Source organism: Saccopteryx leptura, chromosome 4 (genome assembly GCF_036850995.1).
Source record: "Saccopteryx leptura isolate mSacLep1 chromosome 4, mSacLep1_pri_phased_curated, whole genome shotgun sequence".
NCBI classification, from domain to species: domain Eukaryota; kingdom Metazoa; phylum Chordata; class Mammalia; order Chiroptera; family Emballonuridae; genus Saccopteryx; species Saccopteryx leptura.
In genome coordinates this window covers 4447097-4462633 of record NC_089506.1, presented here as the reverse complement: position 1 = coordinate 4462633, position 15537 = coordinate 4447097, and the positions used below count along the sequence as shown (strand labels likewise).

Sequence of the window (15537 nt, the reverse complement as noted above, 5' to 3'; positions counted from 1 at the left end):
CCTCCACGGGAGGGGCCCTGTCCACCAGACATGCTCCGGCCCTTGCGGACAAGGCCGGTCATAAATCTGTCAGGACCACCGTGGGCTCATCTCCTGACGGGCAGGGAGGTCGCCCCTTTGTACCTCGTGCTGTGGACACGGTCTTTCCGGGTGCCACCCCCACCCCCGGCCTCTGGCTCGTGGGGGCTGGAGAAGAGCTGGCCCAGCAGCTCCGGGACTCCAACATCCTCTGCCGGCAGCGGCCAGGCCGCAGGATGTGCGTCCCAGGAAAACAGGAAGGCCTGGGCGGCCGGGCTGGGACTGTGACCGCCTGGAGCACCAGCGGCCTTCTGCCCGGGGCGGGAGAGGCCGGCCCTCGGCCCTCAGCACTGTGCTCTCTGCCTCGGCAGGCAGGGACGTGGCCCCCCAGTTGCAGTGACCACCGCGGGATGGCTGCGGGTCCTCTGCACGGCCTGGCGTCCTGGGGGCTCCTGAGGCCGCCTGCTGTGAGCCCGCTCTGCCAGGGGCCGCCTGCAGCAGAAACGCCACCCCCCGGATCCCGTCTAACGGCGGCAGCAGAGAGGTCACGGACGGGGCTTCAGGGACGGCCTCTGTCGGGCCCGGAGGCTGGACGTCTGAGACACGGACGGGGCCAGCAGGTCCTGCGTCGGCCGGGGGTCCCTTCCTGGCTCGCCGACACCCCATTCGTCCCGAGCCCTCACACAGTCCCGCCTCCTCGCCTGCCGGAGCGGAGCCCCCACAGCTGCCCGTGCCCGGGACCTCACCCAACCTACACACCTCCCAAACGCCCCACCCAGACGCCATCGCGTGGAGGTGAGGACTCCACCGTGCGAACCAGGGTGCACGGCTCACCCCACAACCACCCCCAGGATTCCAGAACCGAGCACAGGCAGCCGGCACCCCTGGGGTGGGGTGGGGTGGGGGTGACACACGTCCATCTAGTCAAGGCCTCTGCTTCCACTGGACTGCTCTGCGCCCCAGAAAAGAGGGCCAGTGGGTCAACAGTGGGTTTTCATAGCCTGGATGTTAACAGACGCTCTCAGGACGGGAGAGGCTGTGAATTGGGCTGGACTGAACCCTGAGCAGGTTCTGAGTGTCCTGGGAGGAGACAGGGGCTGGACTCACCTGCCTGGTGTCCCACCAGCCGCCCCCCTGCTCGACCACCCACACGGCGGCCAGCGCCTCCGACGGGGATGGAACATGGACCTACCCACCCCCACGCCACACCAGCTCTTTGCCAGGGTGTCCCCGGAGGAAACACAGAGCCAGCTTCCCACTCGGGGTCCCCCCTCGCTTTCCCCCTTGTCCATGTGAACCCACCACGGGAGGGGCTTGCCTGGGAAGGGTCTCCCACACAGAAAACACGCTGAGACGCACTGAAGGAAAACATGGCCCTGGCCGGTTGGCTCAGCGGTAGAGCGTTGGCCTGGCGTGTAGAAGTCCCGGGTTCGATTCCCGGCCAGGGCACACAGGAGAAGCGCCCATCTGCTTCTCCACCCCTCCCCCTCTCCTTCCTCTCTGTCTCTCTCTTCCCCTCCCGCAGCCAAGGCTCCATTGGAGCAAAGATGGCCCGGGCACTGGGTATGGCTCCTTGGCCTCTGCCTCAGGCGCTAGAGTGGCTCTGGTCGCAACAGAGCGACGCCCCAGAGGGGCAGAGCATCACCCCCTGGTGGGCAGAGCGTCGCCCCTGGTGGGCGTGCCGGGTAGATCCCGGTCGGGCGCATGCGGGAGTCTGTCTGACTGTCTCTCCCCGTTTCCAGCTTCAGAAAAATACAAAAAAAAGAAAACGTGGTCACAGCCCGTCCCGTCCGGCTCCTGGCTGGGCTGGACGATGAGGCCAGGCTGTCCAAGCCTCTGTGCCCGCGAGGAAGACACCTGGTACCCGGAGGGGCCGTGAGACGGGGGGTGGGCAGCTCCGACCGAGGGGCGGGCGGCCTGCTCCTCCACCGGCCGCCGTGGCAGGTGTGCCTGGCCGCCTGCCTGCAGCTGCCCTGGGAGCAAAGCGCAGAAGGGCTTCTGGGGGAGCAGCGGCCGGTTTCACTTCCTTGAAGCTGAGGGGGCTGCAGACTACCTCACCCCGTCTCTGGAGCAGCTCGGGAAGGCTGGCACCGTCCCCAGTCAGGGACCCGGCCCTCAGCGGATGTGCCCCCTGCCAGGCTCCTACACACTCGAGCCTTGGTCTCCTTATCTGCAAGTCACTGTCCTGCACACTCAAGGACCAGGCGGGGAGGCAGGACCGGTGTGGCTCTGGGGTGTCTCTCCCAGGACCCTGTCCTGAGCGTTCACTGCCCCGCCTTGGGGAGGCCGTCCCCTCACCTGCATGTAGACAACACACTTCATAGGGAGGGACCACACACCTGGGAAGACACCCACAGGTCACCTCCCCCTTGGGGTGCATGGGGACACGGCAGGGCCGCTCCCAGTGCCCTGAGCGACCTGTACAACAGCAAGGTCCCTAGGAGGGGATATGGCCAGGAGGGAGGAGCCACACACGGTGACTGACAGGCTGGCGTGAGGTTCCCACAGGCTGCCCCCTCCCCCCACAGCTGAAGGACCCGTGAGGAGTGGGTGGCCTGGCGGGGGTGGGGGGGATGCATTCACCACAGAGTCCGGGTGGGAGCAGGGACAGAAGATGCTGGTGACACTTCCTCTGGCCCCCGAGTCTCTGGGAGCCGTCTGGGCATGCTGGGACGTGAGGCGTCCCTCCTGGAGAGGGATTTCTCACCTGAGGTCCGTCCCCCTCCCGAAGCCCTTTCCCGGCAGGAAGTGGCCACCAGGGGGCTGCAGAGGGACTCGAATGCAAAGACCAGGCTTCCGGCTCCCTCTCTTACCCACAAGCTTGACTTGAACTCCAATTTTCACCCCAAAGTCAATTGACACACCGTGCCTACAAGCCAAGGTCTTTCTCTCTTTCTTCTCTCTAAACAAACAGTAAATAATAATTTTTTTAAAAATGTTACAAAGTGTTCTCACAACTCAGGGGGGAGTTGTCTTGTATTCTATGCACTTCCTAGAATGATGAACTGCGATCTCATTAACAAGTGTCATTCTTTTGCTGTGAGCGATGTTTTAAAACTTGACTTCGAGATTAAACTTCATGCGGCAACATTGGTCCACAGGAATACACAAGTTTCAGGTGAACATCTCTATAGCATTTGAACTGTTGATTGTGTTGTGTGACCATCACCCTAGGTCGAATCATTTTCTGTCACCATGTATCTGTCTCTCTTTATTGCTGTCCTTTCCTCCCCCCACAACCCTTTCTCCCTGGTAACCACTCCACTTTTTTTTTTTTTTTAAGTGAGAGAGAGAGAGAGAGAGAGCCAGACAGACAGGGACAGGAGGCAGGAAGGGAGAGAGATGAGAAGCATCAACAATTCTTCACTGCAGCACCTCAGTTGTTCAATGACTGCTTTCTCGTATGTGCCTTGACCTGGGGGCTACAGCAGAGCAAGTGACCCCTTGCTCAAGCCAGTGAGCTTGGGCTTGAAGCCAGCAACCATTGGGTCATGTCTATGGTCCCATGCTCAAGCCAGAGACCCCACGCTCAAGCTGATGAGCCCACACTCAAGCCAGTGACTTTTGGGTTTTGAACCTGGTCCTCAGCACCCCAGGCTGACACTCTATCTGCTGCGCCACCGCCTGGTCAGGGAGCCACTTCACTTTTATCTGTGTCCAGGAGTCTCAGTTTTATATCCCACCTATGTGTGAAATCATCTAGTTCTTAGCTTTCTCGGATTTACTTATTTCACTCAGTATAATATTCTCAAGATCCATCCATTTGGTCATAAATGTCACTATGTCATAATTTCGTATTGCTAAGTAGTATTCCATTGTGTTTATGTATGTACCACATCTTTTTTATCCAATCCTCTATCAAGGGACACTTTGGTTGTTTCCATGTCTTGGCCACTGTGAATAATGCTGCGATGAACATAGGGGTGCGTGTGTCTACATGTACCCATGTTTTCGAGTGTTCCGGGTAGATAGCCAGTAGAGGGATTGCTGGGTTGTACGGTAGCTGTGAGCATTCTCAATGTCTGTGCTGAGGCCACTAAAAACATACTGTCAACACAATTCATCCCCAGCCACTCCCTTTGGGGAGAACGAAAGGACAGAAGTAATAACACTTGATTTCTTCATTAGAAGCAGCTGCGACAGCAACTATTTTCACTACCTGGAATCACAGCACCACGTACAATGGGCTGAGAGCATTCACTCAGATACTCCGGAATCTCATGCGAGATTTTCCGAGTACCTTGCAGATGAAGAGACGGCCCGGACTAGTGATCAAGGAAAGTGGGAGCGTATTTGACTGACATTGAATCACCTTCAGACACAAGACTAAACAATACAACCTATGTGCCTAGGCTTAACATTTTAAAAAAATTGGAAATACTTAAAAAGATACCAAAACACCCCCCCTCCCCCCAGTAAACCCCAAACCCCTCCACGGAACAGTCTGATGCCGCCTCCGCCGTGAGCCCGATCCAGGACAGACGCGTCCAGGACTTCCTATTCCCTTCAGATTCTGTTTCCTGGTTGTCCTTCACTGTCCACAACACCAGCCGCTTCTGGATGCTTCTATCAAGTCAAAGCTTTCCTATCACGTGTTAAATGTTTAATAAATACTATTAAAAAGCCATTTACTTATTAAAAGACTTTGACCTCAGTCAAACTCTGCTCTCGCGATGATGAGGCTAACGGTAGGAGGTCCAGCCACAGCCGTGTACCTACTGAACGAGTTGAACCGTGCTGGGCGCCCCCTAAGCGCTGGGGCTGGGGCAGCCTCGGGGTACAAGAGTTGGCGCAAAGTCCCCGCCCTTTCCCGTCCTGTGGACCAGGTCTGAGCAACAGAAAGAGAAGGTTACCAGACACAGGCAATTCCAAGTTTCCAAGCAGCCACCGTTGAACAGGTAGCACAGGAATTCATTCCCGCATCTGACAGCGTGATACGGCCGTGTTACCAGCACCAGATAACTTACCAGGTTCGTATCTCCCTTCTTCCACTGAACTACTGACACGCCCATCGACTCAGGCACCAAGTCAGGACCGATCCTGAACACACTAAGAGACCAGCCTGTACGCCCAACACTCGCTCCTGCTGGGCACGCGGAGCTTCAGCGGCTTCTCCTTTCTCCTCCTCTTTTTAAGATAAGATGATTTATGAAAGTAGAATTGTAGGCCACGCCCCTCTTCCACACGCCCACTGAAAACCCCGGCCCAGTACCCACTGGGTATGAATGAAGCTACCGCCCTCTCACTACCCACATCACCGGGCTCGCGCCCCCTGCCTGGTTCCCCGCAACGCCGCGGAGGGCTGAGCTTGCTCTCGGGGCTGGCTTTCTGAAACACAGCTTCCTTGATCCGGGCAGGGTAATAGCCAGGTATTTATCTGTCTCTGCTCTCATGCATGACCACCCCAAGAATGACTCCACAGTTAGCGCAAGTAATGAATTTACCATATTATCCAAATTGGGAGTAGCCCTCACGTAAACCTTGGGGATAATAACATCAAGTCACACGACACTATCCTGAAATAACCTGGTGATTATATATACCGCACTCCAAAATATAGAAATAAAAAGATTTATATTCAGTCAATTACATGGACATTTTGTCTGCAGAATACCAAGTATCTGAAATGCTTCCCATGATCCACACGTGGACCAAGTACTGATCTTCATCCTAATGCTTGAGTGTTAGGTCAAGATAAACTGTTTTTAATGCTAATTATACCAAATAGCAACATAATATTCCAAGTGAGGTGACCTTTAATCTAAAAGTATGTGCAACTCATAACCAGAACCGCCCCCCACCATACACAAAGATAATGTAACTAAGGACTGGAAGGTGGTATTTGGGAGACAGCCAAGACACTCTCTCCTCCCGTCCAAGTCCAGGAGAGTAAGTATCGTCAAGGTGGGACCTCGCCGTGACCAGACCCCTGCATTTGTGCACAGGAAGCCCTGCTAGCACAGGCACTTCCTGTCTCCTCAGTGCGGAGGGCCGGTGTCTCTGGCAGGGGCTCTGCATGGCCCGTACTTGATGGGCAAATGTCCTGCACAGTTCGTGTTTATTTTGTTAATGGTTCAATCTGAGTAGATCACTTGATTGGGTAACACAGACCTATTCCGTGAGCAGAGCGGTCATCCATGTACTACTACAAAGGGAGAAACAAAGCTCACGTCCTCTGGATCTCAGGGAAACGGCACCACACTAAATGAAAGAGCCCTCCCACGGGAATGGAACGTGCTAGAAATCGTTACTGGGAAGGACACGGGATTGTTGAGCCGGTGCCTGACTCAGCGGCCCGCTAACCTCAGGTGTCTGGACCGTTTCAGCGAGCATCTTGATGGGTCAAGCTGTTACGCAATTCATACTTGTCACATGTCTAAGACAGAAGAGTGCACAGGACCCACCTAACACACTGCTTCACAATTTCCAGTGTTTCCGTGTATTTTGTTTTAAACTTGCTCAATACTTTAAACAATTAGTTTACAGATTCAGAACGCAGGGATACCACAAAGCTTGTTTTCTCTAATAGAACATGGTGAATTCTGGGGTCGCAAAAATGTTAAATAGCACAAACATGCGAAACAGTGAGAGATTTTATTTTTTCTTTTACTTTCATCCAAACACACCCTTTTCTGAAAAACAAAAGCATGCACATTGATGGCGTTCTTATAAAGAAAAACTAGATAACTAAGATGTAAATCAACAGTGACACAAAGCTTAAATGATATTACGTGAAAAGACTTACAAGTAGATATAGGGCTCTTAATTTTAGAAAATAATATTCAAGTCATATCAATACATGTTTACAAGAACCTCCTAATCTTTCAAATATTTTGATACAAAAAAATTTTAATTAACAAATGTTTTATAGACCCTTTGTGAGAATATAAGTATTGTCATAAAAACCGTGACTTTCAGATGATCTTATGCAGTTCCCTTTGCCTTCTTCAAATCAGTTATAATCAATACAATTCGAATGGTATTGCTTAATATGGAAATTTAGAGCATATCATTAACTCAAAGGAAGCTACACAACTTACATTGATTGTGATCTAATTAGAAGTAGATTCCAACTTTAGAACTTGGAAAAAGCATGGAACAAAGACACACACTGCTCACAAAAATCGGGGGTATTTTTCGCTTCATATTCATTTCGCAGTATCTCCTAATTTTTGTGAGCAGTAGATAATTATATAAATTTCCTTTCCGGGGAAGAGAAAACCACATTTGGTATGAGAACACTTTCCACCCCCACTCGTGACCAGGCCGCCTGCTTCCTGGGGGAGCGTGTGTGAGTGTGCACACACATACCTGTGCTGCCACAGACACGCTAGTCACACTACCCAGCTCCGGCCAGGTGTTGCTCGGAACGGCTTCTTCTCTGTTCTGAGAAGTTCAGACATCTCTCTCATGCTCGCTCTCAGCCTGTTTCTAATGGGTCAGTGGGTATCTGGCCCGGTCCCTGACCCAGTCCGGAACAAGCCCCCGTCAGCAGTGAGCAGGACCGGAACCTTCGAGGACCAGGAAGCCATCAGGTTTCAGCGGGAACACAGAACTAGAGCAGACCCACGTGAGACAAGGTCTTCTACAGGACACACGGGTGAGCTGTGCACCCGTCACACTCCCGGGCTGATTGGCTCGCCGCCCTGCAGACGGGCTCTGCGTGTCAGTGGCTCGAGGAGGGTGAACTCCCTGAGCTGACACGCGTGCCCATGTCTCTGCAGCCGGGAAGCCACCCTCACCAGCCCTGCCACGGCCCCGCTCAGCCGAAGGACAGACACCACCAGCCACGCAGCACACCGCCGCAGGCAACCCCGCAGCCCCAAGGACAAGAACTCGGCGTGGTGCAGACCCACGGCACGTGGACACGATGGGAGGACTAAGTACCTCTGAGCCCACGAGCACTGGGAGCAAGGCGGTGCCGTGCATCCAGGACACGATGGGAGGATTAAGAACCTCCGAGCCCACGAGCACTGGGAGCAAGGCGGTGCCGTGCATCCAGGACACGATGGGAGGATTAAGTACCTCCAAGCCCACGAGCACCGGGCGGCAGACGTCTGAGGGCGGCCACCACCTGAAACATCAGGGGCCCAGGTCCAGCAGGGCACCCGTGATGACTCAACGTAGAGAAGGGAAAGGGAGGCTGCAGGTTCTCGAGCACTGATGACACGAGTGTGGCAACGTTCCGAGAGCTTAGCTTGTATCTTCAAAACGCTGGGCAACTCTAAGTCCTGCTATGAGAACTGGGGTAACAATTTTAACTTACACTTAATTCTCATGTTTTACACATTATTCTTTTGTATAGAGTACAGGGTGTGCAAATCGAGCTGCTGTAACACAATTAGAGACGCTCTGTTCTGCAAACGTGAAGCAACACCACGACGCGGGTGCCCACGGGAGCGCCATCCCCGCGCAGCCGGGCCAGGCCCCGCCCTCCTCTCCTCAGTGCGGGAGCAGTCTCTTCCACTGACTGCGAGAAATCATGACAAAAGCAAGACACTCCATACTTTAGTACAAGAGTTTGGAGCAGTCAAGTTGTAAAAATTGAAAGTAACAAAATATAGTGAAATATACTGCAAATTAATGTTCATGAGAGCGTGGCTGTCTGAATTACAAAACAGTAACAAATTATACAACCCCAATCACCCCGAGGCTGACTCGAGTTCTCGCACAATGCCAAGTTCAGCAGGGACTACAACCCAATCACCCCGAGGCTGACAGGTGTCCACAGACAATGCCAAGTTCAGCAGGGACTACAACCCAATCACCCCGAGGCTGACAGGTGTCCATAGACAATGCCAAGTTCAACCCAATCACCTCCTGAGGCTGACAGGTGTCCACAGACAATGCCAAGTTCAGCAGGGACTACAACCCAATCACCCCCTGAGGCTGACAGGTGTCCACAGACAATGCCAAGTTCAGCAGGGACTACAACCCAATCACCCCCTGAGGCTGACAGGTGTCCACAGACAATGCCAAGTTCAGCAGGGACTGTTCAGCTTGCCCCTGACCAGCAGCTTCCGGCCCGGCTGTGAAACCAGGTAAGTTTGCCCACACCAACGGCATGTCGGCTCTCATCAAAAATTCTATTTTATCCACTGTTCAATCAACAAGGCTTTATTTACACTTCTCAGTAAACCCAGCGAACAGGCTGACGTTGGGCGCAGCCGTCCAGGGCGCACGTGCCTCCCGCTGCGGGCCGTCTCAGGCTTTCACACTGACCCACAAGCAGCCGACGAGGGTCCCGCAGAGCCACGTCCGCACATACAGCTTCCTGCCACACTCGGTCACCAGCATGCCCGCTGTCAGACCGCTCAGGATCAACAGCGACGGCAAAGTCTTCTTGAGACTCAGTTTAGAATGAACACTTTTCCCAGGAAATCTGTTTCTTCTTTCTGGATCCGGAGAATCATAAAATTCTATGAGCAACCTATGGCCAGAATGGAAAAAAGTTTCAGTTTTAGCCATTTTAGTATTTTAACCCACAAATACCTGGTGGGTACCTACCAGGCGCAGGGAAAGTTGCAGGTCCCAGGAAATAAAGACGAAAAGGGAAACACTAGAGACTTCGTTTAACTGAGGTTTCTAGAACTGTAAAATATTCTTAATATGCCCGATGAGTAGAGAACGCAAATTTTACCATATGCAAGGGTTTCAAGTCCTACTAAGGGCATGATTCTTAGAAACTTCAGGTCTGCAAAGGTTAGCCACTAGGGGACTCACACCTGGGCGACGAGCCCTCCCCACTCTCCATCCACCCCCACCCCTCCCCGCTCTCCGTCCACCCCCACCTCTCCCCGCTCTCCGTCCACCCCCACCCCTCCCCCACCCTCCCCGTCCACCCCCACCCCTCCCCCACCCTCCCCGTCCACCCCCACCCCTCCCCCACCCTCTCCGTCCACCCCCACCCCTCCCCGCTCTCCGTCCACCCCCACCCCTCCCCCACCCTCCCCGTCCACCCCCACCCCTCCCCCACCCTCCCCGTCCACCCCCACCCCTCCCCCACCCTCCCCGTCCACCCCCACCCCTCCCCCACCCTCCCCGTCCACCCCCACCCCTCCCCCAGCCTCCCCGTCCACCCCCACCCCTCCCCCAGCCTCCCCATCCACCCCCACCCCTCCTCAGCCCGCCCTCCCCAGCTCCACTCCTCCAGCAGGCTTCCCACGTATGTGCAGTCTCCCAAAACAGCCCTTACTCCATGCACGTGTGAAAGCAACCAAAGAAAAACACAGCGTCAATTCTTCCCCATCTTCTTTTTAAAATGTCAAATTTTCATAGCAAAGCACACACAATATTAAAACTTCAAACAAAAGTACCACAAGGAGAAGTCCTTCTTTTGTCTTATAATTTATCCCCTAGGAAGAGCCACTGTTTTAAAAGGTCCAGACTCCTCCTAAATGTGTACAAAGACCCACAACATGAAATATAAATATACTGGGTATTAAACACTGTTCAGGCTTTTTTCCCCCGAGAACAGATTTTCATGCAAAACACACAGATCTCAGTTATAAAATTTCTCTCATGACCAAGGTGCATGGCACTGAATAGCTGGTTTAATAAGTCATGTACGAATGATGGTCAACAGAATGGCGACACTGAGCTAGTGTTTCTAAACCGTACAGAGCTCCGTCTCCGAGGGTGAGTGTGCGTCTCGTCACGTCACTGTCACTGCCAGCTGGTCGGTGAGCCCAGGGGCGCCCCTGGGACAGAGTGGGACAGGACAGGAAGGCGGAGCAGCAGCCCTCTGAGCAGGAGCAGGAGCAGGCAGAAGGAAGCACCTGCCCAATAGTTCTGAGCACACAGGGCATTTTTGGCGTGTCCTTTAGAAAGAGCGCACCCTTAGACTCATGGGGGGGGCGCTCTTCCAAAGAGCACGTAACAGCGCTGGGGCCGAGGCCCGGCAGGGCCACATGGGATCTGGGCAGACGGCAGAGGAACCGCGGAGCTGGGAAGCATAGGCCGATCCGTTTCATAAAGCCTTACGATGGAGGACGAGCCCAGGGAACCGCCTCTCGGGCAATCAGGAGGGAGGACAAGCACCAATCGCGAGGGAGGACGAGCCCAGGGAACCGCCTCTCGGGCAATCAGGAGGGAGGACGAGCCCAGGGAACCGCCTCTCAGCAAACAGACAGCAAGAGGGCCCCTCCCATGGTGGTGGGCAGGCCATCCCTGCGTCTGTAACCCCTCCTCTCTCTCCAGCGCACGCACCCCGAGCCTTACACAGCCACATGCGCTCACGAACCGACCAGGTAGTGCTCCCCGCCAGCAGACCAGCCAGCAGCCTAACACAGCTGCCCCACAATGTTTAAAATGCACAATTTCCCATGTATAAGATGCACCTTAATTTGGAGGCTCAAAATTTGAAAAATAAAGTATTACATAAAGTAATTGAACTCAAGTTTTATTCATCATAAAATTCATACAACTCTTAACTGTCAAAACTCCCATGTATTAGTTTGTCCTCATCTGTGTCTGATGACGAATCACTGTCTTCAACAATGAGTGCAAAAACAAGCGAAAAAAAGCGGGAAATGCATGTGAAAAAGCTACAACCAGTGTATAAGACGCACCCCATGTTTAGACCCCAAATTTTTCAAAAAGGGGTACGTTTTATACATGTGAAAACACAGTATCTTTTAAAAAAACAGTATGTGTCAGAAAGAATAAAATCTCCTGTGGCAGCAGAACAAACAGCAAACACATGTCCTGATGTTTTTACCCAAGAACATGAGACCTCTAAATGTCATATGTAAACCCAAGACCCACTTTCTAGCCTCCTCAAGAGAAAACTCTAAAGTTTCTACCTTTAGAAATGTATGCGAACCAGAGACACTACGCTGTACCCATGTCCCCGCTACAAGACTGGTGCTTGCTCAGGTGGCCACGCCCACTGCACTCCGTGGGCAGGGCCTCCCCGGCCCAGGTGCACCCGCCCCTCCGCCTCCCCGGGGAACACCCGCCCCTTCCCCGCAGCCCCCACCCCACCATCACCCTTGTTGCACATGGTCTCCCCTGGACCAGCGCATGGCCAATCCCAGCAAATGTTTAGACCCAAAAATAGTAACAGTAGAAAGACACTGTGGCGGGAAAAGTATCACCTGCCCCTTCCTCCCACGACAAAACGCCTACGCCATTCCCCCTGCGCTCAGCGGCAGCCTAGGTGGCAGCCCCACTCTCCCCCGGCCGCCCACCATGGGACAGCTGGCTCCCGGAGTCCCAACCCCGTGTCTGAGCCTGGACGGTAGATGGGGCCTCTCAGAGCGCATTACGTTTTTAAGTTCCGTTTTCCATCGTGCCACGCGGAGGAAGGGACAACAGGTTCTTTTACAGTGACGCACACAGTAAAGGTCCCGACGCGCGGGCACGTGCAGAACAGGTCTGACTGTGAAGGCGCAGCAGACCGCTAGTCTGTCCCACACCGTCTGTGCACCGCTCTGGAGCCTAGTCTGTCCCACACTGTCTGTCTGTGCACCGCTCTGGAGCCTAGTCTGTCCCACACTGTCTGTCTGTGCACCGCTCTGGAGCCTAGTCTGTCCCACACTCACTGGCTGTGTACCGCTCTGGAGCCTAGTCTGTCCCACACTCACTGTCTGTGTACCGCTCTGGAGCCTAGTCTGTCCCACACTCACTGTCTGTGCACAGCTCTGGAGCCTAGTCTGTCCCACACTCACTGTCTGTGCACCGCTCTGGAGCCTAGTCTGTCCCACACTGTCTGTGCACCGCTCTGGAGCCTAGTCTGTCCCACACTCACCGTCTGTGCACCGCTCTGGAGCCTAGTCTGTCCCACACTCACCGTCTGTGCACCGCTCTGGAGCCTAGTCTGTCCCACACTCACCGTCTGTGCACCGCTCTGGAGCCTAGTCTGTCCCACACTGTCTGTGCACCGCTCTGGAGCCTAGTCTGTCCCACACTCACTGTCTGTGCACCGCTCTGGAGCCTAGTCTGTCCCACACTCACCGTCTGTGCACCGCTCTGGAGCCTAGTCTGTCCCACACTCACTGTCTGTGCACCGCTCTGGAGCCTAGTCTGTCCCACACTGTCTGTCTGTGCACCGCTCTGGAGCCTAGTCTGTCCCACACTCACTGTCTGTGCACCGCTCTGGAGCCTAGTCTGTCCCACACTGTCTGTCTGTGCACCGCTCTGGAGCCTAGTCTGTCCCACACTCACTGTCTGTGTCCCGCTCTGGAGCCTAGTCTGTCCCACACTCACTGTCTGTGTACCGCTCTGGAGCCTAGTCTGTCCCACACTCACTGTCTGTGCACCGCTCTGGAGCCTAGTCTGTCCCACACTCACTGTCTGTGCACAGCTCTGGAGCCTAGTCTGTCCCACACTCACTGTCTGTGTCCCGCTCTGGAGCCTAGTCTGTCCCACACTCACTGTCTGTGCACCGCTCTGGAGCCTAGTCTGTCCCACACCGTCTGTCTGTGCACCGCTCTGGAGCCTAGTCTGTCCCACACTCACTGTCTGTGTACCGCTCTGGAGCCTAGTCTGTCCCACACCGTCTGTGTACCGCTCTGGAGCCTAGTCTGTCCCACACTCACTGTCTGTGCACCGCTCTGGAGCCTAGTCTGTCCCACACTCACCGTCTGTGCACCGCTCTGGAGCCTAGTCTGTCCCACACTCACTGTCTGTGTACCGCTCTGGAGCCTAGTCTGTCCCACACTCACTGTCTGTGCACCGCTCTGGAGCCTAGTCTGTCCCACACTCACTGTCTGTGCACCGCTCTGGAGCCTAGTCTGTCCCACACTCACTGTCTATGCACCGCTCTGGAGCCTAGTCTGTCCCACACTCACTGTCTGTGCACCGCTCTGGAGCCTAGTCTGTCCCACACTCACTGTCTGTGTACCGCTCTGGAGCCTAGTCTGTCCCACACTGTCTGTCTGTGCACCGCTCTGGAGCCTAGTCTGTCCCACACTCACTGTCTGTGCACAGCTCTGGAGCCTAGTCTGTCCCACACTCACTGTCTGTGCACCGCTCTGGAGCCTAGTCTGTCCCACACTGTCTGTCTGTGCACCGCTCTGGAGCCTAGTCTGTCCCACACTGTCTGTCTGTGCACCGCTCTGGAGCCTAGTCTGTCCCACACCGTCTGTCTGTGCACCGCTCTGGAGCCTAGTCTGTCCCACACTCACTGTCTGTGCACCGCTCTGGAGCCTAGTCTGTCCCACACTCACTGTCTGTGTACCACTCTGGAGCCTAGTCTGTCCCACACTCACTGTCTGTGTACCGCTCTGGAGCCTAGTCTGTCCCACACCGTCTGTCTGTGCACCGCTCTGGAGCCTAGTCTGTCCCACACTCACTGTCTGTGCACCGCTCTGGAGCCTAGTCTGTCCCACACTCACTGTCTGTGCACAGCTCTGGAGCCTAGTCTGTCCCACACTCACTGTCTGTGTACCGCTCTGGAGCCTAGTCTGTCCCACACTCACCGTCTGTGCACCGCTCTGGAGCCTAGTCTGTCCCACACTGTCTGTGTACCGCTCTGGAGCCTAGTCTGTCCCACACTCACTGTCTGTGTACCGCTCTGGAGCCTAGTCTGTCCCACACTGTCTGTCTGTGCACCGCTCTGGAGCCTAGTCTGTCCCACACTCACTGTCTGTGCACCGCTCTGGAGCCTAGTCTGTCCCACACTGTCTGTGCACCGCTCTGGAGCCTAGTCTGTCCCACACTCACTGTCTGTGCACCGCTCTGGAGCCTAGTCTGTCCCACACTCACTGTCTGTGCCCAGCTCTGGAGCCTAGTCTGTCCCACACTCACTGTCTGTGCACAGCTCTGGAGCCTAGTCTGTCCCACACTCACTGTCTGTGCACAGCTCTGGAGCCTAGTCTGTCCCACACTCACTGTCTGTGCACAGCTCTGGAGCCTAGTCTGTCCCACACTCACTGTCTGTGTCCCGCTCTGGAGCCTAGTCTGTCCCACACTCACTGTCTGTGCACCGCTCTGGAGCCTAGTCTGTCCCACACTCACTGTCTGTGCACCGCTCTGGAGCCTAGTCTGTCCCACACTGTCTGTGTACCACTCTGGAGCCTAGTCTGTCCCACACTCACTGTCTGTGCACCGCTCTGGAGCCTAGTCTGTCCCACACTGTCTGTGCACCGCTCTGGAGCCTAGTCTGTCCCACACTCACTGTCTGTGCACCGCTCTGGAGCCTAGTCTGTCCCACACTCACTGTCTGTGTACCACTCTGGAGCCTAGTCTGTCCCACACTCACTGTCTGTGTACCGCTCTGGAGCCTAGTCTGTCCCACACCGTCTGTCTGTGCACCGCTCTGGAGCCTAGTCTGTCCCACACTCACTGTCTGTGCACAGCTCTGGAGCCTAGTCTGTCCCACACTCACTGTCTGTGTACCGCTCTGGAGCCTAGTCTGTCCCACACTCAGTCTGTGCACCGCTCTGGAGCCTAGTCTGTCCCACACTCACTGTCTGTGCACCGCTCTGGAGCCTAGTCTGTCCCACACTCACTGTCTGTGCACCGCTCTGGAGCCTAGTCTGTCCCACACTCACTGTCTGTGCACCGCTCTGGAGC

General features: G+C 55.0%; 1 protein-coding gene across 2 annotated transcripts in view; it reads right to left on the bottom strand.

Annotated features, from left to right (window-relative positions):
• Positions 1-6593: 6593 nt before the first annotated feature.
• Positions 6594-15537, bottom strand: part of AGPAT5 (1-acylglycerol-3-phosphate O-acyltransferase 5) — a 42338-nt gene continuing 33394 nt past the window's right edge. The window contains exons 8-9 of one of the 2 annotated variants that reach the window (XR_010750991.1): positions 8044-9448; positions 6594-7905 (exon numbers count right to left, since the gene is read on the bottom strand). Coding sequence is in view for 1 of the 2 variants with exons in the window: in XM_066380084.1 (XP_066236181.1) it covers positions 9223-9448 (226 nt within the window). In the remaining variant the exon portion in view is untranslated. Of the gene's footprint in view, positions 9449-15537 lie in introns of both variants that reach the window. The other variant, XM_066380084.1, reaches the window with a different exon arrangement.